The following is a 23540-nucleotide window of genomic DNA, read 5'->3' as shown; positions in this document are numbered from 1 at the left end:
CTTTGAGATAAGGAATAAGGAAGACTAGATTTAAGGAAAGATAGGGGTGGAGACTGCAGTACAGGAGGGAACATTTCAACACTGGTAGCTTATTCCTTTCTCCAAAGGAGAAAAGATGTCAGTAACATTATTACTGGTTTCCTATTCTCTTTCTCTCACCTGTAAGTCATTCTGCAGCCTATTTCCTTCAAGTACCCAGATTCATAAATACTACTTTCCTGTATCAGAACACAGAAGCTTCAACCAATTAATGCAAGGGGTTTTCATTTTTTAATTACTTCATTTAAAAAATACTTATAATGTACCAACGACTTGCAAGGTACTCGTGAACCTGGAAAAGAAAAGTAAGCAAAACATAACTGGCCTTCCCCTTTTAGAGCTTACTTCTAGCAGAAACCAAATAAGAAAGGAACCAACCAGTTATAAACCATGTAATTTATGTCATGAAGATTTGAAGAAGTACACAGTATCATGTGGCAAATAACAAGAGGGAGGGGTGTTCCACTGAAGTTCATAAATAGGCTTTAGCAGATTTGTGAACTGCTGAAATCTGTATGTAAGATTTTGTCTGCGCCTGTATAATTTGGGGGGGGGCAGAAAGGGGAGCTGAGATGCTCAAAGGGGTCCGTGACCCCTTCAAGGTTAAGAACCACTCTACCCTTCAAATCCATCTGGGCACCAGGGTACACAAACTTCTGCGCGACAAGGCCGCGACTAAGGGGAATGCTGGCAGTCTGGCGGTCTGTCTAGTCCACAGAGAATGACCTTACCTTTACACTTAGAGACATCAAAAGCGATCAATCTTCTGACTTAACGTGAGAAGAGACAACGTGGTGATTAACTTTTTAAAAATCCAGTTGTTTTAAAAAGATCACGGGATGTTCTAATCCTCAATCCCTGGGGACGTCCAAGCACGTGCCCGGGTCCGAGCTCGTGAACAGCAGCACTCCGCCCGCCAGACGCCCTCCCGCCCGGAAGGAAGAGACAGCTCCGAGCTCCGCCTTTTACATTTGGCCGAGAGAAGTCAACGAAAGCTTTCGGAGTCCAGGCCGGGTTTTCAAAAGCATTAAGACGGAAGTAACGGCGGGCCGGAAGTTCCAGGGCCTGCACTGGGACCAAGTGGGGAGGGGGTAGGAGGAAGACTCGGGGTAGGAATGGCGGCTCAAATTCCAATTGTGGCCACCACTTCCACTCCGGGGATAGCCCGGAACAGCAAGAAGAGGCCGGCCAGTCCTTTCCACAACGGCAGCAGCGCCGGGGGCTATACCGCCAGTAAGAAGAAAAAGGTGTCCACCTCTGGCTTTGCGCAGGTACGCTGTCACTCCCCTAATCTGCGCGTTGCCGGGGTGGAGAGCGCGTGCGCCGGGCTGCGGGGCGGGGCACTGGGAGGCGGGGCGCCTCGCGTGGGCGGGGCCCTGCAGTCGTACCTCTTGGGTAAACGCAGGTGTCTGGTGCAAATGAAACATTTTTTCCCCTTAGTTTGCATACGTGGAGTTTGGTTAAAGAATGACCCGCGTTGCATTGTCCATGAGGAGAACTGGGGAGGTGGGGAGGTTGTTATTGCCTTACTAGTAGGGACGCCCCTTCCCGTCGGGGTCGCGGTTAGAGCGAGGCTCGGGACTTTTCTTTATGTGAGTTTCAGTCAACCAGAAGTTCTCCCGTCTCACCTTCGTCCATTCTGCAGACATTTACCGAGTGCCTGTGAGGTGCAGAGCGCCCTAATGAACGGTGTGGAGGAACACAAAGATGTATTGATACAGATGATTTCCCTCATCCTCAGAAAAGTGCTTTTTTGACCCTCAGTTTCCCTGTCCCAAAGTGGATTTGGTCTTACCTCATGCGGTTGTTAATGAGGATTCAATGAGATCATGGTCCTAAGCTCTGAGCACAGCGCCTGGCACAGACTTCACAGCATCTGGGCGATCGGGGCTCTGCAATTGCTTCATTTTATTTAAAGCAATGAGAAAGCAAAGATGGAGTGTGTTATTTTGTGCTCTCCAACACATGGCGTGGCATCCTAAACACAGAACGACATTCTAGAGATATTAACTGTCTATGGCTTCCTCCGTCGATAATTGGTAGTGCATTTTTTTCCTTTTAAAATGCTTTATTGATGTATGATTTGCATACAGTACAATGCCCAAATCTTAAGAGTACTGATCAATGACTTTACATATGTATCCACCGATGTGGCCACCATCCAGATTAAGATAGAGAGCATTTCCAAGAGCCCCAGAATATTCCCTGGCGACCCTTTCCAGTTAGTACTCTCTTCCCTCCCTGCCAGAGGTAACCAGTACTCTGACATCTCTCACCATAGACTGACTTTGCGTTTTTGAGCAGAATATAAATGGAATCATACAGAGCATATTCTCTTGTGCCTGCTTGGATTTCTCTGTGAAAAAATGTTTGTGAGAGTTATTCATTAATGTTATTACCTGTATCAGTACATAGAGTATATTGTGTAAATATACCACAACTGATGGACATTTGAGTTGTTTACAGTTTTTGCTCTCATGCATAAGCTCTTCTGAACATTCCCAAAAATCTGGGTAGATACATGCTTTCATTTCTCTTGGGTAAATGGATAGTAGTGGAATTGCTGGATCATGAGGTAGACCCACATTGAACTTAGAAATTGTTAAACAGTATTTCCCAAAGTAGTTGCACTATTGTGCATCCTCAGCAGCAGGGTATGCGAGTTCCAGTTGCTCTACATCCTCAACAATACTTGGCATCAAGTCTTTCATTTTAGCCATTCTGATGGTTGTGTCATGGTATTTCTTTGTTTTAGTTTTTGTGTCTCAGATTACTAATGATGTCATCACTATTTAATTTGCTTTTGACCATTCCGATATCTTCTGTGAAGTGCCTGATTTTTTTCTCATTGTGTTGTTGTTTTTTGGTTTTTTTTAAATTGTTAATGTATAGGAGTTCTTTATATATTATTGGTTGGAGTCCTTTGCCAGATATATGCATTGCGAGTACTTTCTCCCAGTATGTGCACGGTGCATGTTGATATCCAGCTATGCTGAGACCAAGGAATGTAGTCAGTACACATTGGGAGGAATGATTGTTTTGACCCTAAAGGTAGCATTGATCATCAGCTCCTCCACAGCAGGCTTCAGAGGGTGGACGAATGCCTTCAGGATGCTGGGAATTCCCAGTAACCCAGCTTGGTGGAAATCACAACTCTGGTGGCCTTAGAGCTCTCAGTGAGGGGATGGGCTGCCTAGGTACTCCCTGTGGGTCTTCTCCATCTCATCAGCCTCAGCGAGTCCTCAGGCTAGAAAGAGAAGGGCATTCCCTGGAAAGGTGAATTCTTTTCTTTGTTCTCCTCTTCCCAGCTGGCATTTAACTAATGAGGTATACAGTTACCTGACTGCCACCCTCAGCATCTCATGAAGAAGGAAAAAAACTTGACTTCTATCTCCAGAAAGGAGTTTTAGCTGTTTTTTTTTTTTTTCCTGCTCTAACATAACATTCCATCCTAGTTCCCTTGTCCACAGCAAATGCAGGCATTTGCGCAATGCTGCCCTGCGGGCTGTCTGGAGTCTTCCTGAATTGACCCTTATCTGTGTTCCCTCCTCAGCCTTTCTGTCCCGTTTCAGTTGAGCTCAGTCAGCAAGAATTTATTTCTGTTATGTCTCCAGCAGTATGCTTAAGACATTTCAAGGGATTATAGCTTGTCCCTGCCATCCCAAAATCCTTCCAGGAGGAGAGAATGACCTACACATATTGTATTAGTTTTCTATTGCTGTCGTAACAAATGACCACAAATTTAGTAGCTTAAGTAACACCTATGAGTTCCTGGTTCTGTAGGTCAGAAGTCCTGGCACAACAAGAGTGGTTTTGTTCCCTGCTCAGGGTGTCACCAAGCTGAAATCAAAGAGTTGGCTGGGCTAGTTTGTTGCCTGGATGCTCTGGGGGAAAATCTTTTTTTGAGGCTCACTCAGGTTGTTGGCAGAATTCAGTTCTTTGCAGTGGTAGGGCTGAGGTCCCTGTCTCCTTGCTGTCGATTTGTCACTGTCCACATTCCTAGCCACATGGCCTCCTCCATCTTTATTTATTTATGTATTCATTATTATTGGGGTATAGTTGCTTTACAATGTTGTGTTAGTTTCTGCTGTACAATGAAGTGAATCAGCTATGTGTATACATATATCCTCTCCCTCTTGGACCTCCCTCCCACCCTCTCCCCTTCCCACCCATCTACGTCACCACAGAGCACCCGGCTGAGCTCCCTGAGCTATGCAGTAGGTTCCCACTAGCTATCCGTTTTACACATGGTAGTGTATACATGTCAATCCCAATCTCCCAACTCATCCCACCCCCCTTCCCCCCACCCCCTGTCCACACTTCCATTCTCTACGTCTGCATCTCTATTCCTGCCCCACAAATAGGCTCCTCTGTACCCTTTTTCTAGGTTCCACATATATGCCTTAATATACGATATTTGTTTTTCTCTTTCTGACTTACTTCACTCCGTATGACAGACTCTGGGTCCATCCACGTCGCTACAAAATGACCCAATCTCGTTCCTTTTTATGGCTGAGTAATATTCCATTGTATATATGTACCACGTCTTCTTTATCTTTGAAGCCAGCTATGGAGAATCTCTTTTGTGTCTAATCTCTCTCACACCTCAAATGTCTCTGACTTCTCTTGTCTCTGACTCTTTAGAGAGCTTGTGTGATTAGGGCAGGCCCACCAGGATAGTCTCTTGTTAAGATCAGCTGACTTGATACCTTAATTATATGTCAAATATAAGATATATATTGCAAATCCCTTAAATATATCTCAGATCCCTTCACAGTGGTATGTACATTAGTGGTGCATTTGCTTAAAAATGGGGAGAAGGGGTGTATACACCAGAGGCCAGGAATCTTAAGGGCCATCTGTGAATTCTACCTATCACATATCTGAAACAGTTAGGAAAATCTCGTCATTTCTAACCATGTCCCAAAGCCAATTATAGGTCTTCTCTGGTATTGGTGCCTTAGTGGTGGGACACAGGAAGATGTGGATTCAGCGTAGGTGATGGTCATCAGAGAAGGAGAGGTGGGGAGGGAGAAGCGGGACTAGAGGTGGCCTTTGAGGGGTGGTGGGTTTGGATGGGGAAGGCCTTCCAGAGTCGGCGCCGTGTACATGTATGAGATTGCTCAAGGTTTCATCAGTGAGAAATGAGTGGGTTTTTTAATATAAATGATTGTAGTTCTTGAGTTAAAAGGGACTTTAGAGATCTTTCAGTATCGAAATTTCAGTAGTTTCCGCTATTTTGTGTCTTACAAAAAGCAGTGTCTGTAAAACTTTCATGGGGTTTAAAAATTTATAAAGGACATTTACATAGACATTAGAGTGCTTTTTGAAATTGGTGAAAATAACTCGATGGATTCTTAAGGTGGGTTTTACTTTTCAGAATGTGCATGCCATTTCTAAAGTAAAATTGAGTGACTAGATGAAATTTAGAGGGCTTTCTGCTTGGAAGTCCTCAGGGGTTGAAGGGAATATTTTTGATCTAAAAGTATTCTGAGCAAAGCATTTATAGACGTCTCCTTTATGTCAGCCCTAGAAAATGGTATTAAATAGTTTAGTAGGACTAAAACAATATTGTTTTATTATTCCATCAAGATGAATCTTTAGTTCAACAGAAATTATTGGTGTTTATGCTTGCTAAGTTGTACACATTGGCACAGAATTACAATTCTGTGTTTGGACTTGTATTTTCAGTATAAGTAATATAGTTATTGATTAATTACATCATAATCTGGAAAGTGCCATCTCCCATCCATTCTGGTCACGATATTTTGAAAATGATTAGCGTTAACTTGGGCTGGAGAACAGATACACTGTGCTGTGCTAAAGTGACAGCAGTCATGATAAATAACAATAATATTTATTGGGCATTTGACAGCAGTCATGATAAATAACAATAATATTTATTGGGCATTTAGTGTGTACCAAATGTTGTTCTAGGCACCTTCTAAGTACTATCTCATTTAATTCTCTGTGAATTGTTATTCTGCAGGTAAAAAGACAGGAGCATAGAGAGGTTAAGTCACTTTTCCATGGTCACACAGCTAACAAGTTCGTAGGGTCAGTATTGGGACCCAGACAGACCGTCCAGAGTCCACCTTTTTTTTTTTCTTGACTGCCTCTCTTAATATCACTCTTACCAGTCTCTACCTTAGAAGATGTAATTGGATCTCTAATGTAACCAAATCCAAGGTGCAGAGAAAAGCTTTGGGGGGGAATTTTATTAGCTCAATACAGGGCATTTTAGACTTTGCAAGCGCCTATTCAAGTTAATAAAATCTACAGAGACACCTAATTGACCTACAGACTGAGTGTTACCTAACAGGCTGATTGTGATGGTGAAGCAGTTAGCAAAGCGTCTAAATAAGTTGAGAGGCAGCAGGTGCTTCTTTCGAAGGTTAGTGCAGAGCGCAGGTGATGGCACAATCTTCTGTAATTGGAGGCATCCAGAGAACACTGGACTGATTGGATGTATTCATCTAAAAAATAATCATTGTACCCCACCTTTTAAAAAAATCATGATAATGTTAATTTTCTTTTTTCTATTTTTAAAGTGGACACAAAACGTCAGCCAGTCTTCTTCCCCCACAATTATTATAATTTGTGTTTTCTATGTGTTGATATAGTTTTTCAGAAACTGTATTTGGCGTATAACATTGCATGCCCTGCTTTTCACTTAGCACTGTTTTCTTTTTGTTTGTTTGTTTGTTTTTGGTTGCACCACACAACATATGGGATGTGGGATCTTAGTTCCACAACCAGGGATCGAACCTGCGCCCCCTACCCTGGAAGTGCAGAGTCTTAACCACTGGACCGCCAGGGAAGTCCCACTTAGCACTGTTTCTTGACCCTTTCTCTATGTTGATAGTCTTCTCAAGGAATTAAGTGCTTTTAATTGACTTGATCGAATGTTAGGTTGCATCTCACTTTTTTGGTGTTTCAAGTAACCCTACAGTAAGTAACCCTGCAGTTTTAGACTAGGGTCAGGTATTTGAATCTAGACTACTATTAGATAGATGTAACTGGGCATTGGATTCATGAATGATAAGACAGAAGACATTTGTCTCCCTTCTGTGTAACCAGAGACAGAAGGCCCCCTTTCAGCCTGAGTCAGGGCCCTGCAGGCTGCCAAGGAGACACGAAGTGGTGCATTTGGGCTCTGGTTGGGCGAGCTGAGGCCTTGCTGACTCTGGAGCAGTCCTTTGATGGCGGGCCGGGTTCCTCTTCCTTGGGGCTTAATCAGCTCTCTTCGTGCTGCAAAGAGGGGACAGCCCTTAGGGCCGGGCGTCATTCCTTTCCTCTGATCTCAGGGCTTTTGTGTCTTGGGGCGGGACAGTTCAGCTCCTAAAGTCTCTTAGTGTGAATAATGGTTTAGTAACATGGAAACTATACATCATTTCAGATTGTACTTCACTGCAGCCCAGCCTCACAGACTTGAACCTCCCCTTGACAGTACGTCTCTCCCTCTCATCCCATCACTAACAGACCCGGGCGTCCAGCTTGGCTGAAGCCCAGGGGAGGGGAAGAACGAGGGCGCAGTACCATGGAGGGTGGGTTTAAAGAGGAAAGAAAAGCAGAAAACCCCACTCAGGGCCCAGAGTCGGGTGTTCTTTTGCATCTGGTCAGAGAGGGAAGCAAGCCTTCACTGTTGCAGAGGCAGCAAGCGGCCCCAGATTGACGTGGCCTAGTTGGTGTCAGGATGGCGTCCTTTCCTGTCCCATCCTCAGCGTGACTCCTCAGCGGGGTTTGGCCTGCTGATGAGGGAGGAGATAAGGATGGGGTGGCCAGACGAACAGGAGGGTTCGGTTGTGGAAGTCAGCGCTTGAGCGCATCACCCTCACCCGCTTCTTGCTGCTGGAGCGGCTGATGCAGACTCCTGACCCTCTCTTCCCATTGCCTCCCGTCCTCTGTCCTCTGTCCACTGGCATGTCCTCTCCCGGGGGCGGGCGCCCAGACCTGCCAACCCATGTGGGCTGCAAGGCACCTGCTTTCCTCCGCCGCCTCTGGGGCCGCACCCCTGCCCAAGTCCAGCGAGGTGTTCCTGTTGCATCCCCCTGGGTCTCCCGGGACCTGGGAGCAAACAGCCGACCTCAAAGGATGCCCTTGTTCCCTCCCGGGATTTCACTGTGCACCCGGCGCCTTTGAGCCCCCCACTAGGAGTCAGGGAAGAAGCAGACGGAGAGAGGGAGGAACGCAGGCTGTTCTGGCCCACGAGAAAAAGCCGAGGTCCCTGCTGAGGATGGCGGCCTGCAACCCGGGCATGTTCCATGGGTAGTTCTGGAATCACCATAGGAGGCCTTGGGGCCTGGTTCTTCGTTTCCCTCTAGTATCTCCTCTTTGCTTCTGAACAGTTCCGTTTGTTTATTTTCTCCCAGATGGAAACAACATTATGTAAGCAGTCATTTTCTTTATGAAAAACTCAAATGAAGTTGAAACTTACAGCGGATCTGGCCCTGGGAAACCTTTTTCACATTCCACCTGTTTTTCCTGAGTTGGCCCTGGCTGGCTTGGCTTTTCTGCTCTGACGTGATGCTCACTGCATAGTTAGCAGGGTTGATTTTCCCTCTCTCCCTTAACTTAGGCTGCCCTGTAGGCCCAGCCTCCTGGCAGCCCCCACCCACCGGACTGCTCCTCGCTGGTGTCTTGCTGTGCCCTTGTGAATTATTGGATTCCTGGGGAAAATAGCCCCTATCCTTCTTCTGACACTGGCAGGTGCCACCACCTCTTTTTTGTTTTTTTTTTTGCTGTACGCGGGCCTCTCACTGCTGTGGCCTCTCCCGTTGCGGAGCACAGGATCCGGGCGCACAGGCTCAGCGGCCATGGCTCACGGGCCCAGCTGCTCCGCGGCATGTGGGATCTTCCCGGACCGGGGCACGAACCCGTGTCCCCTGCATCGGCAGGCGGACTCTCAACCACTGCGCCACCAGGGAAGCCCACCACCACCTCTTGACAGAGCAGGTCCCTGTCACTCTTCTCCATCTGCATGCCAGCCATTGCTTCCTCCCCAGGGCCCGTGGCTCATTCGCTGTTAGGTTGGCAGCTGGCTGTGTGCAGGGAAGGGTCTCACATGGCCACTGTATTTTTTTAATCCTCTAAATATTTTAGTGTGGATTTCCTAAAACCAAAGGCATCCTCATACATATATAACAGCAGTACAGTGGTCAAATTTAGGGAATGAACGTTGAAGCGACACTGATACCTCATATACAGACCTTATTCTCGTCCTTTGTCTGGTCCAGGATCCAGCCTAGGCTCACACTTTGCACTTAGTTGTCATGTCTTTTTAGCCTCCTGTCATGTGGAACAGTCTTTATCTTTCATGACCATGACACTTCTGAAGAGCACCGCTCATTGTTTCATAGACTCTTCCTCAGTTTGGGCTTGTCTGATATTTCCTCGTGATTAGATTTGGGTGATACATTTTGGCAGGAGTAGAGAAGGATGCTGTTCCCTTCTCCGCGCTTCATGTCGTGGAACTTGATGTCGATCCATCCCGTTGCAGGTGATGTGTCTGTGAGCACTTAGTAAGTTAGTGTCTGCCAGTTTTCTCCACTATGAGGTTATTATGTTCCTGTTTGTATTAAAGTATCAGTGTCTTGAGACTGTGTATATCCTGTTTCTCTTCACACTTTTGCCAACCACTTTTAGTGTCTGTTGATGGTTCCTGCCTGCAACAGTTATTATAGTGCTGGTTGCCAAACGGTGATTTTCTAATTCCTTCTTTCCTTCTACAGTTATTAGAATCCTGCTGCGAGCAAGAGCTTTCTCTTCTCTCCCATTTCCTTTGCATTCTTACGATCAGTGTTTGTATTCGTCCATTCTCATTTTGTTCTCTGGGTCACAATCCATTACTAGCCTTCTTCATTCAGTCTTTCATACATTTATTTGTTTATTTGTAACAGCTTTATTGAGATATAATTTGTATACCGTAAAATTCACGCCTTTAGAATGTACAGTTCAGTGGTTTATAGTAAATTTACTGAGTTGTGCTACCATCACTACTATCTTATTGTCGAATATTTCCATGACCGCCCAAAGCAACTCCCTCCCCATTACCAGTCACTCCCCATTCCCCTGTCCTGCCAGCTCCTGATAAACCCCTCATCTACTTTCTACCTCTATGAATTTGACTACTTTAGGTACCTCAGATAAGTGGAATCATACAATATGTGGCTTTTTGTGTCTGGCTTCTTTCAGTTAGCATAATATATTCAATGTTTATCCATGTTGTAGCATGTATCAGTACTTCATTCCTTCTTACAGTTGAATAATACTCCATTGTATGGATAAGCCACAGTTTGTTTATGCATTCATTAGTTGATGGACATTTAGGTTGTTTATGCTTTTGAGCTATCATGAATAACGCTTCTATGACTATTTATATATGTATTTTTGCATAGACATATGTTTTCAATTCTCTTGGGTATATACCTAGGAGTTGAATTTGGGGGTCATATGATAATTCTATGTTTAACATTTTGAGGACCCAGCAGACTGTTGTTTTTTTTTATTACATCTTTATTGGAGTATAATTGCTCTACAATGTTGTGTTAGTTTCTGCTTTATAACAAAGTGAATCAGCTATACGTATACATATATCCCCATATCCCCTCCCTCTTGCGTCTCCCTCCCACCCTCCCTATTCCACCCCTCTAGGTGGTCACAAAGCACCGAGCTGATCTCCCTGTGCTATGCAGCTGCTTCCCACTAGCTATCTATTTTACGTTTGGTAGTGTATATATGTCCATGCCACTCTCTAACTTCATCCCAGCTTACCCTCTACCCGCCTGCTCCCCCACCCCGTGTCCTCAAGTCCATTCTCTATGTCTGTGTCTTTATTTCTGTCCTGCCCCTAGTTTCATCAGAACCAATTTTTTTTAGATTCCATATATATGTGTTAGCACACAGTTTCTGTTTTTCTCTTTCTGACTTACTTCACTCTGTATGACAGACTCTAGGTCCATCCACCTCACTACAAATAGCTCAGTTTCATATCTTTTTATGGCTGAGTAATATTCCATTGTATATATGTGCCACATCTTCTTTATCCATTCATCTCTCGATGGACACTTAGGTTGCTTCCATGCCCTGGCTATTGTAAATAGTGCCAGGAGACTGTTTTTCAAAGTGATTGCACCCTTTTACATTCTCACAAGCAATGTATGAGGGTTCTAGTTTCTCCACATCCTCACCAACACATTATTATGTCCTTAAGTGTAGCCATCCTAGTGGGTGTGAAGTGATATCTCATTGTGGTTTTGATTTCTATTTCCCTACTGACTCATGATGTTGAGCAAATTGTCCAGATTTGGCCAGTGGGAACCTCTTCAAACTGACTCCTATGTCCTTTAATTTACGCCCATCACTTTTCGAGTGCTGTAATGGACTTAAACTGTGTCCCTTCAAGGTTCATATACTAAAGTCCTAACCCCCAGTATGCCTCAGAATGTTACTGTATTTAGATGCAGTATGGAGCCCTAATTCAGTATGACTGGTGTCCTTATAAGAAGAGGGAAAGGGATGGGGTGGGGAGGGCGTGTATACAGAGAAAAGACCATGTGAGGACACAGTGAGAAGATGGCCATCCACAAGCCAAAGAGATAGATCTCAGCCAAAGAGATAGATAGAACAGACTTGTGGTTGTCAGGGGACGGGGTGGGGGGAGGATGGGTTGGGAGTTTGGGGTTAGCAGGTGCAAACTATTATATATAGAATGGATAAACAACAAGGTCCTACTGTATAGCACAGAGAACTATACTCGATATCCTGTGATAAACTGTAGTGGAAAAGAATATGAAAAAGAATGTATATATATGTATAATTGAGTCACTTTGCTGTACTGCAGAAATTAATACAACATTGTAAATCAACCATACTTCAATAAAATAAAATTTTAAAAAACAATTTTAAAAAAAGAGAGAGAGAGACAGGTCTCAGGAAAACCCAACCCTGCTGACACCTTGATCTTGAACTTCTAGTCTCCGGAACTGTAAGAAAATAAGTTTCTGTTATTTAAACCACCCAGCCTGTGGTATTTTGTTAGGCAGCTCTAGCAAACTGATACAAGCGTTTTCTTACTTGCTGGTGCCACAAGGCTCATCTTGTACTTTCCTGCCCCAGCCCTGGAATCAGCCATTTCTTCAAAGCTTACTAGTTCTTGGAGAACAATATTTAGAAACCAGGATCTATACCTGGTGTCCCTATTGTTTATTGTTCCCAGCCATCTCCATGGAAGAGCTAGGAAATGTGTGTGTGTGTGTGAAGCACCCCCCGTGCTTTGACATCATATAGAATTTAAGAAACTCATGAGGCTAATGATAGTCTATTATATTTACCCCAGTTTTTTTCACTCATTCCATTGTTCCCCTTTTCTTTCTGAAGTTCCCAGTCTTCTGTTATTGTTTTTTTATGTTTTCATAACAGTAGGTGATATCCGGACTTTCCAGTGCCATTGGATATGAGTTTCAGGAAACACTGAGCCTGGATCACTTAACGCCTCTGTATCCATTTCTGTGTTTATCTGTCTGTATATATGTTAGAAACCATGGATTCCTATTGCTAACCTGTGATTTCCATCCAATAGCACAAGGTTCATTCTAGCCGCCCCTCATTCCTTATTTGCCTCATCTTAGAAGATGTGTAGTTTCAGAATTGTTAACCGGTACCCTTGTGAGAAACAAACCTACCAATTGTTCCTGGTTCTTTTTGCCTCTAACCTTAGGTTATATGGTAAGAATACTATGTTCACATCACTAACGTTATTTCTCCCTTCCTCCCCTTCAGTGTGGTTGAGTTATTCATTCAAACCTCGGTTAAATTGGTTTTTGTTTGTATTCCATTTTCTCTATCTGCTGCCCGATCCTTGCTGGTTGGTTTTATTTATTTGTTTGTTTGTATGTGAAACTTTAACATGGTTCAAAAGGTCAAAACTTTACAAATAACTATACTTGGAGAAGTTTACTCCTCTCTCATCTTTTCCCATCTCCCCTTCCTCGCACCGTGTTCCCTTGTGCCCTACAGGTAACCAAGCCCAGTCATTTCTGAATTATCCTTCCTGTGTTTCTTTGGGTTTGGCCACTGCATCCCATCCAGAGACGATTCCTTACAGTGAACTCCAGAGCATACACATCTCAAATACTGATGCTGGCATGGAGTGACGCTGCGTTGTCTTATTCCTTAACTCCAATCAGTTAATCAGTCAGTGATTATTTGGGGCTTACTCTGTGCCAGGCACTGGGTTAGATGCAGGGCACGGAAGCCTGGGCCAGATGGTGAAGCAGGTTGTTCTGACCCCCTGTGCCTTCTCACCCTTGGAATCTGTCCCTTCCCTCATCTGCTCACCTCTCTCCTTTGTCTCTCCTTCTTCTGGTCTGTTGTTCCCTGCCTGTTTCACAAAGCTGTTGTTATTTCAGTGACTAACCAAGACTTAAATACTATGAGTCATGTATCCAATTTATGATATTACTCTTACAAATAGTCAACACTAAATAACATTGACAACTGGCCAGAACTACTCAAGCTAACGTTGGTTACTGATTAAATGTGATGGGAAAAATCAAATCTTCCTCATCATATTGGGTCTCCCAGGACACATATATGTGCAGAAATACTATGACCATGAAGGAAAAATCCCAAGGGCAATAAAAAGTTCGTTATGTACAAAATGCTAAATCTAATCTTTGTTGCAAAAGTAAAACTGACATGGACTAATCCCAATGGAAATTTTAGTGGAGCATAAATAAAAATGGAAAAAATGGAAACTATGCTTACAGAAAATGACTCCATGGATTCTGGACCAGAAAATACAAAATACAGGAGGGAGGGGGAGCAAGAGGGGAGGCTGGAGAGGAGGCCAGGGGGCCAGACTTGTGCCTAATTCCCAGGGCGGTGGGAAGCACTGATGAGCTGTAAATAGGGGAGTTACGTCAAGTTTACATTTAGAAGTGTGTCTCTGAGTGTGCTGTAGAAAACGGAGAGGGCAAGATGTGTGCTTCTGAGGCCCTCCCCTGAACCCCAGAGCTGAGGAAGGGCCAGATAAAGGTGAAGGACTGGGGAGGGAGGGGAGGATAGGAAAAGAAAGAGAGAGGGAACTGTGGCTATAGATGGTGGGAAAAGGATGCGAAATCGGAGGCGTCTTAGTTCTTAGAGAGCTAGGCCTTGGAGGGGAGAAAAGTTAGGAAAGACCGTGAATAGGGGGAGGATAAGGTGAGGGGCAGTCCAGATAGAAGAGGGGTTGTGGGCAGAGGAGAGGGAGCACAGGCCCACAGGAGAGACCCTGGAGAGGAGTCTCAGAAGGTGTGTGAGAAGAAACTGTTCGGGGAACTATTGCAGCACGGTGGGTGGTCCCTGTCTCCCCCACCCCCCAGAACTCTCATACACTGCTGCTGGGAGTGTCAAAGAGTGCAGCCATTTAGGGAAATGATCTGTCAGTTTCTCATAAAGTTTATTCACCCTATAACCCATTCCACTAGTAGGTATTTTACCCAGGAGAAGTAAAGACACATGTCCACATAAAGACTTGTACAGAATGTTCACAGCAGCTTTATTTATAATAGCTGAAGACTGAAAATGACCCACATTTCATCAACAAGAAAATGGACAGACACAGTGTGGTACATCCATACAGCGGAATACCGCCCTGCTGGCTGGTATGCGAATTCTGTGAAACAATCTACCAGTCTGTGCAGCGGCATGGACAAGCCTCAAAAACTTTATGCTGAGCTGAAGAAGCCAGACACAGCAAACAGTACATGCTGTCGGATTCCGCTCATATAAATTTCTAGAACAGGCCAAAGTAACCTGGTGGAAGTCAGAACAGTGGCTGCCTGACGTTGGAAGGTATTGACTAGGAAGGGGCATGAGGGAACTTTCTGAGATGATGGAAATATTCTGCCTCGTTAGGGACCTGGATTACACAAGTGGAAGCATTTGGCAAAACTCATGAGACCTACACTTAAGATCTGCACATTTCACTGTATATAAATTATATATCAATTATAAAACAGTCTATTGCGGTCTGGGAAGATTGGAAGTGGCATTACAGATCAGAAGTGATTTCTTCCTTTGGCTTGTATTTTCTTCCTGATTCTTGGCTTCAAAGGTTCTTTGTTTTAAAGTGCATTAGCCTGCTTGTCAGGGCTCTCTCTGACGCAGCCAGCTGGCCGTGGCCCCCAGCCTGCTCTCCCTTTATTCTCCGTGCTTAGAATGCCCACATCCTCTTGTGCCCGTACGCGTACCAGCTCCATCCTGGGTTCTCCAGCCAATGAGACCCTTAAAGGGACTGGACCTTTTTTGTCTTAATGTTTCAAGACACAATTTGACAAGATGGGCAGGAGTAGGGGCCATGTGGTGTCACGGAGATGGTGGGGCCTTTGGAATTGCCTCCACCTGGGTTTGAATCCAGAGGTTATCCCTGTGTGGCCTTGAACCCGTATACCTGAGCCTCAGTTTTCTTCTGTGTAAACTGGGGATAATAGCACCCATCTTGTAGTAGTGAGACACCTGTGCTTGGCACTCTGGGGAGCCAGGAAGCCTGGCGGCTGGGGTCCTGGCTGCCTCTGCTGTGGCTTCTGCACAGCGGGTGCTGCTTCCAGGCTCTCCCCCGGTGCAGGCCGCCCGCTGGGGCTCTGGGCACACCGTCTCCCCTCGCGTGTCCGGTGCTGTCATCTTATGTCTTGTTGAGAGCTGAGTCAGGAAGCTCAGCTAAAGGACACTGACCTCGTACTATTCTTGTTATGTTTTAAGGGTATCAGCATGGAAGGCGTGAGTGAGAATAAAATGGTGCCCTCTGATTTTAGCACAGGACCTCTTGAAAAAGCTGCCAAACCTTTGCCATTTAAGGATCCCAACTTTGTGGTAAGCATCTAAGGTGTTTTAGAAGTAAAAACCCAAACAACTATACCTCGGCCCCTGATCTTGCTGGGCCTGCAGCCCAGGCGGCACTGGTGCCCCGTCTCCATCAGCCCAAGTCACCGCCTCCTCCACCGTGGGCTGTTGTAGGAGCGGTAGGGGCAGGAGAAGAAGGCCCTTCCTGTTGACCTCCCAGTGTGCCAATTCCCAAGGATTTTGGTGTCCTTTGTGGAACTCATTAAAGGATACCATCTTGAGAGTGGGTCACTTCCACGATGATTGCTCACTTTCCTTCTTCATAAGATTTAGATGAGGCTTGAAATAATTAACTAAAAGAGGAGTGCTTGAGGGGTAGGATAAATTACATGATTCAGATTATACCATTGAAGTTTATTTTTCATTAATTAGCTTTGAAAATACAGCGTTAACAGTTGTAACAGATTTTTGTATTCCTTCCATTTTATTTTGTCATCGTCATAAGACAACAAAGAAAAAAAAATTTCCAGAAGGCTTGCTGTGCCATGATTGAGGCTTCCTTGGGTTTTCCTGGAGCACCAGTAATTTACAAGGTGGAGACTGGCCCTCAGAAAGGAATTTGGAGATGTGGTCATGAGTTTAAATCTAACTCTGTAGTAAATTTATTTTAAAGTAGTGGGAAATTCATGAGTGAATTCCATAAAGTTAGACCCAATAAAGGATGTGATTTTCTATGTGCATATAAAAAAAAATAACCTTTTGTTTCTACTCCATCACCAACTAACTCATATGTTTTGACAATCCAAAAGCTGTGGTTTTTTTATAAGTAAGATTGAAGTGTACGGTGTAATACTTTTTAAAAAAGCCTTAGGGTACACTGACTGCTGATTGAATGAGGGGTTTATTACAGTTATGAATATGCATAAATGTCAGGTACTGAAATGATCATCTCCACTGATTTCTGTTTCTTCCAATCCGTGTTTTCGCCTCGAGCACTCTGGCCATGGTGGCGCAGCGGCTGGCAAGAAGAATAGAACCTGGAAGAACCTGAAACAGATTCTGGCTTCTGAAAGGGCACTGCCATGGCAACTGAATGATCCTAACTGTGAGCTGACTAGAACCTCCGATGTGTTTATAATGTCAGACTAGGAACTTTCTTATAACAAACCCACATTATTGTGTTTGCATTCATGTAGAAACACTTTTTAGCCTGGGAATTTTACAGTGGCATCCACATAGGGAGATTATGTGTATATTTCCTCATAGCTATATTCTGTGTTGAACCTGTGTGTTTGCGTTGTCATGGATGTGTGGTTTTTAGTGTCACTGTTAACATTTCAGTCTGCAGCAGTAGTATGCTGCAGTATTTCCAAATCTGTGTTACGTGTTCTGCTCAACTTCCATGGAAAGTACAGGTTCGAACTTCCTTCCATCTCTTGCCCCACTGCACACGTCTTTCATGGGGGTGACTCAGATGGGTGACAAGTGAACTAGTCAGTTGCCTGGGTGTGGACATTCTGGTGTCTGGATGCTCAGATCCAATTAGTGGGTTGTTTGGCATCTCATCACATCAGGCCATGTAACTGGAGACAGTGAAAGTAGCTTGTGGGCAGATGAGCTTTCCCGTGGTTCTGCTGGAGTGGAGGGTCCCTGGGGACAGGGCAGAGCTGGATCTGGAGCCTGCACTTGGTCTATGACATCCTGCATTATTTCCCCAGAGAATTCTCTGAGTACTGAATCGCAAAGTAAAAAGTTCAGGAACATTATCAAGCAGTATTTTAGGGAAAGAAAAAAAAAAAGGGAAAGGGTCTGAACGTTTTAAAGCCAGTTTAGTTATTTTCTTTTTTTTTTTTCCCCAGACTTCAGTATTGATGCTCCTCCATCCTTTAAACCAGCTAAGAAGTATTCTGATGTTTCAGGTCTTCTTGTGAGTATAATTACATCTCTGTGTCTTACAACATTGAACTGAAAAGGAGATTTCACGGTACTGTCTATTTAGAAAGTGTTGGATATTGACACTGGTCCTGCCGGAGCCCGTGTACTCTGAACAGGTAATGGGTTTGTGCGGAAGCATTCACTCAGTTATTTAAGAGTGGCTGCAACCTGGGGCATCCATGTGGGCAGCCTGGAGCGAGGGTTGCTCCCGAAAGCAGGAGACCTGAGTGTTAGTTTCCCTTCCTCTGCTTGTTAACTATATGAGAGAACATGAAAGAAACAACAATTTCCCATTTTTATTGCTGAAGTTTAAAAAAAATCCTGCAATTTAGAGATGATTGTATTGGGTCGGCCAAAAAGTTCGTTTGGGTTTTTCCATAAGATCTTATGGACAAACCTGAACAAATTTTTTGGCCAACCCAATACTTTAAAGAAAAAAAAATTAAACTTCTTTAAAGAGGCACTATGGTAAAGATAGTGATTTTCAAATTTATTTTTAAGCATCAGAATCCCTTTTCCAAATGAAATCTTTTACAGAATCCCCTGGAGCCCACCTGCCTACTGTGACCCCGTGTGGATCTGGTCCTCTGCCCTTTCCCCCACTCCCCACCCCAGGGACCCCTACGGTGCTTCTAGGGAAAACAGTTTGAAAACCAGCAGTGCATTTGGACAAGTGGGACTTGGGTAAGTCCCCGAACCTCAGCGACCCCAGAGAACCTCGTTTCCTTGTTTGCAGAATATGGATGAAGTGTGGAATTTCCCGCTTGCTTTCTTCATCCTTTTTCATTATTATTAAATTTGGAAGATGGGCTTCTTTTCATAACTGTAGAAATAATGAGACACCTCACTTTTTGAAGCTCATATACATCACTTAAATGCTTTACCTTTTTATGAAAATGCGTGACTCCAACTTCTGTAACACACTAAGTTAATGATATTGGGAAAGATTTTTTATTATATTTTTGAAAATAATGTTAGTTTTCCTCTCTGAGTTAGTCATATGTTTTAGCTTTTCCTCCAAAGAGGACACACTCTTCAGAGTACTACAGACTTGTTAACATAGACCTTAAATATAATGATCCTAAAAAATAGGGAGAGTAGAAGCACTATAAAGTGACGTCTGTGTGTGTGTGTGTGTCTGTGTGTGTCTGTCTTGTGTGTTGGGTTCTTCTTTTTGCGTCCATTCATGGGCATGTATCTTTTTCGAAAGGTCCCCTGAGGGGGCTTCCATTAGAGAAAAATATTGTAGTGTTATGCTATCTCTCGTCTACTGCCTGAAGATAGTTGCCTCATATATTTGACCCATTTTAATAGTTGTTTATGGAAGGAGGGCTCATCTGGCACAAGTCATTCTGTTATGGCCCAAAGTGGAAATTTCTCCCTGTACCATTTTGTGCTGAGCTTGTAGAAGCCATGGTTTATGGCCAGACTTGGAGGGTGGCCCCTTAGAATGTAGCTTTATCCTCACCCGTATCAGGCAGCTCATCTGCTAGTGGAGTGGTTTTCACACATTAGGAGGCACGAAAGTCATTTTGAGAAGCATTGTTCCAGGCCCATTTATGCCATCGGCAAAGGACTTGTCATGTTATACATAACTAACCTATTGCCCCACTGTGTGTAAGAATTAAGACATTCTGAATAGACAAAGAACTCTACCAAATCATTGAAAGACAATCCCGTAGAAGAATCAGCCACAAGAATATGAATAGACAATTACAAGGAGGAAATACAGATGACCAATGAGCAGATGTTCAATGATAATTAGGAAGAAGACTCATCAGGTAGGAAAGAAATGAAGACATTTGGTTATATACCTTGTCACCAACATAGACAATGGACATCCTCCTACATGGCTGTCTTGAGGTGGGAGCCACATTGGTACACATTCTCGGGAAAACGATTGGCACTACCTATCGAGACAAAAAGGTAGAGGCCTACGACCTAGCAATTTGCCTTCCAGCCAGCTCCCTAGAGAAATACTGTGTACAAGGAGCTTCATGCAGAAATGCTTATGAGAAAATGTGTTAGCAAAATATTGGAAACAACATAAAGTTCAACCAGTGGGGTAGGGCTGGGGGGTTCATACTATTCTGTGAGTTTGACGTATAGGTAACAACATGGGTAAACTTCCAAGATGTGGTGCAAAGCAGGATAAGTAGCATGGTACCACTTCAGTAAAACTCAGTACACAGTCACAAAAAATACTGGGCACTTCTCTGGTGTGTTTGTATGTGTGTGTGAGGGTATGTATATAAACAAGGCCTGGAAGGGTGCCCACCTAGCAGCACTTTCCTCAGGGGAAGAAAAAGGACTTCTGGATGGTAGATGGTAGTAAAAGGAGACTTTAGTCTTATTTGCAGTGTTTTCTTTTTTTTAGAGGAGAATATGTTCACCTGTTACTTGTATAAATTAAACTTACGTAATTAAAAAGTAAAGCCGGGGGCTTCCCTGGTAGCGCAGTGGTTGAGAGTCCGCCTGCCGATGCAGGGGACACGGGTTCGTGCCCCGGTCCGGGAGGATCCCACATGCCGCAGAGCGGCTGGGCCCGTGAGCCATGGCCGCTGAGCCTGCGCGTCCGGAGCCTGTGCTCCGCAGCGGGAGAGGCCACAACAGTGAGAGGCCTGCGTACCGCAAAAAAATAAAAAATAAAATAAAGCCAGGCTCATGTTTACACTGACCCATCTGTTCCAGCCAGTGGCCATTTCCCCTGTGTTGGGGCCTGGCCGGAAGGGATGCAGGGTCACATCTGTGTTTAGCCCTTGTTACAAGGCTCTGGGTGAGATGGGGGAGCAGCATATACTGCCTGTCCCCCTGTAACAAGGGAGGCATGAAAAGCCGTGTGCTGCCTGCCCTCTGGGCAGGGGGCCTTTGCTTCATTCAGGCTGGAGGGACGGAGCCCAGAGGAGGGCAGACCGCAGGAGTCCAGCTCTTTACTTGTTCATCTCTGAGGTGTCACCCAGCCGCCTTCCTTCTGTTCAGAATACTAGGTCAGGTCTGGTCCGTGCAAGTTTTTGTTTGACCTCTTTGTTGGTGCAACAGTTCTCTGTATTCCACATTATTTGTTCAGCAGCCTTCTTAGCAGTGAGGCCTGAACTTGGGCGGGCGGGCTTGGCACAGTTTGGTGGTCGGAGTGAGGCAGCCACAGAGATGGAACCGGGCCAGGGCTGGTTCATCCATGGAGGCCAGATAATCAAAGCCAGATGCACATGCCTGCACCCCTGCTCGGAACTGCAGGGCAGCTCCCCTGCCAGTTAGTACATCTAACTGCCTCATGGCCAGGAGCCCTCAGAAGGGACCTGCTGCTGTTTTTCCAGTTAAGCCTTCCTTTATATGAGTGGCATGAAAGGAAATGTGGTACAGAAAGGCAATATCTAGATTAAGCCAAAGGATCAAAGTTTTGTTTTATATAGAACTTTAATTAATCTTAGCTTTTTAGGAATAATCTCATTTTCCTGACACACAGACCTCAGATACCTTAGGGAGATCCCCAGTGATGGAACTGAAGAGTTTTTAGAGCATGAGAAACCCATGACTAAGTTCCCTTCAGCTTGTTGCTTCTTCACCAAGCCTCCCTCCCTCCTTAGATCCCAGCGCGTCTGGGTCCATGCAGAGACGACCAGCACTGGCGCAGACAATCCACACCTGAGTAATTGGCTGTTACCTGTCTAAACGTTAATGGCATCTTTTATAATTTTTTAAAGGAGCTCCAAATGACTCACCCTCATGTTTTCTGTTTCAAAATCTGTAGGAGCCATGTGCCTTGAGGTAGATAGTAAGTGAATATTTTCTCCACTCTGCACCCGGGGAGAACAGACCAAAAGAGAATTTTGATATATCAGTGGGAAACAAGTTCTCTTTTCTGTGACTCTCCCCATCATTCATTTGTTTGTTCATTCACTCATCCCTCATTCACGGTAGCTGAAGGCCCACTGTGCGCTCTGCATCGCACTAGGAGACAGTACAGCCAGGATCCAGTGATAAGCAAGCCACAGGGTTCTTGCTTCGTGGAGACTCACAGCCTAGACTTCAGGCAGAGTCACACAGATGATAAACGTAAGAGCAACAGAGGTAAGCATTCCACCGGAGATAGGGGTGCTGAGGTGAACGTGAGGATAGGGTCCTGACTGCCTGTGGGGCAGATAAAGCTTCCCCGATGATGCGACTTCGGGATGAGCAGGTGGTCACTGGGCAAGGAAAGGGCAAATGGGCAGGACGGGAGGGAGGCGCTTAGGGCCGGGGTGGTTGGAACCGGACGGTGGGGACACGTGGCTGAGGCAGGGGCTCGGAAGGAGGGGCCCAGGCAGGGCCTGAGGAGCTGTGCTGCGGACTTGGGCCCTTGAGAGGTTTCATGAGGAAAGACATGATTGGAGCTACAGGTTGTAAAGATGCCCCTGGCTGCAGGTGTCGGATGGCAGCCCTTTCCAGTGGAGGACGGTGGGTGGCCAGTCCGGCACTGCAGGGTAGCCCAGGGAGCCATGGAAGTGACCTGGGGGCGGTGAGGGGAAGCAGGAGAGCAGCGCACTGGGAGTAGGTGGTGTGGGGATGGGGTGCCCCCCCCCCCCGGCCTTGGGTGACAGATCGGGAGCATTTGTTTGAAGCAGGTGGAGTTTGAAGGCAGGGATCAGGGAGGGATGATCAGCATGAATTCAGTTTGGACCTGTTGCTGGTAGCCCTGAGGCACCAACCACAAGGGTCCCGGTGTCTGATGTGGTTATTCACCCTTCCTCCTGTCCATACCCTGAAGCCTTTCTCAAGTCTGGGAAGACTAATGTGTCTTTGCCAAACTGAGCGATTTAGCATTCTTGGTGACAGAGTCAGACATGATGAAGACATTTTTCAGTTTCAGTAAAACAGAAAAATAATTTTTATCTTGATCTGAAATCTCAACTCCGACAACAACTTTCTGCCCTTCTCTGTGCCTGTGTCTCACCCAGGCCAGCTACACTGACCCCCAGAGCAAGCTGCGCTTCAGCACCATCGAGGAGTTTTCCTACATTCGGCGGCTGCCGTCCGACGTGGTCACGGGCTATCTGGCCCTGAGGAAGGCCACGAGCATCGTTCCCTGAGCCTGGAGAAACGGAGCATGAAGTGGAAAACTGTTTCAAAGGCAGACTTTGGACTCAAGATTTTGTTTTATGGAAACAAACTCATTCTGTCAATCTGGAAATGTCAGTGTTGGGCCTTGGAAAGAATGTTTGGCTTTAATTTAAGGAGGTTTTTTTGTTTTCCCTCCAAGTGTGATATTTCCTGTTGAATTAAATTATACTTAAGTTGTTGCCCCAAGTAAAGTTGTTTGACAAGAAAATATAAAATTGTGCTTTTAATTTAACCCAAGTAAGTCCTCGAACTTTTGCTTCAAAGCTGTGGACTCTTGTAACATGTTTAAAGACTCGACAGTGAGTCCTGACAATGAGGCTGAATTATTCCTGATCCCGGGGACTCCCTCTCTGAGCATGTTCAAATTTGTCCCTGATTGGAATGCTTGGAAGAGGTCCAGAATTGGGGCTGGAGAAGAGAGAACTGAGGAACTCACCCTGTCACACTGGGTCAGTCCTCATTCTAGGCCTTGGCCTCTGAATCAGCCTCTCTTCCCTTCCCGGCCTCCAGAACTGAGAGAGATGCATCTGTTAGTTAAGCCACTGAGTGGTCTGTGGCATTTACAGCAGCCTGAGCTGACTAAACCAGCAGCCCCGGCCCCTTTTTGGAGGTGTGGGGTACGACCATCGTCACCCCTTCCAAGCAGG

At 45.2% G+C, this 23540-nt stretch overlaps 1 protein-coding gene and 1 long non-coding RNA gene across 5 annotated transcripts in view; one reads left to right on the top strand and one right to left on the bottom strand.

Moving 5' to 3' along the window:
* LOC111181523 (uncharacterized) overlaps positions 1-2907 on the bottom strand; it is a 65008-nt gene extending 62101 nt beyond the window's left edge. Inside the window, exon 1 of one of the 2 annotated variants that reach the window (XR_016387619.1) lies at positions 771-2907. This is a non-coding gene — a long non-coding RNA (uncharacterized LOC111181523). The remainder of the gene's footprint in view (positions 1-770) is intronic. The other variant, XR_002646523.3, reaches the window with a different exon arrangement.
* INO80C (INO80 complex subunit C) lies at positions 1067-23137 on the top strand. 3 transcript variants are annotated; one of them, XR_016387617.1, is made up of 6 exons: positions 1067-1310; positions 15781-15891; positions 16855-16966; positions 17721-17788; positions 18334-18480; positions 22731-22823. XR_016387617.1 is itself a non-coding variant. In XM_022586988.2 (5 exons), the coding sequence occupies exons 1-5, from the start codon at positions 1155-1157 to the stop codon at positions 22860-22862; spliced, it is 579 nt and encodes a 192-aa protein (XP_022442696.1). In that variant the 5' UTR covers positions 1082-1154; the 3' UTR covers positions 22863-23135. The 3 variants fall into 3 exon arrangements, 2 of the variants coding, with proteins under 2 accessions (XP_022442696.1, XP_089751198.1); XM_022586988.2 differs by lacking the exon at positions 18334-18480 and having other exon boundaries at positions 1082-1310; positions 22731-23135; XM_089895072.1 differs by lacking the exons at positions 1067-1310; positions 18334-18480 and adding an exon at positions 1712-2078 and having other exon boundaries at positions 22731-23137.
* The last annotated feature ends 403 nt before the right edge of the window (positions 23138-23540 follow it).

Source organism: Delphinapterus leucas, chromosome 14 (genome assembly GCF_059928025.1).
Source record: "Delphinapterus leucas isolate spDelLeu-1000000601 "Yukka" chromosome 14, BTC_Dleu_Yukka2, whole genome shotgun sequence".
Taxonomy (NCBI): domain Eukaryota; kingdom Metazoa; phylum Chordata; class Mammalia; order Artiodactyla; family Monodontidae; genus Delphinapterus; species Delphinapterus leucas.
This window is presented reverse-complemented; position numbering and strand designations above follow the sequence as displayed.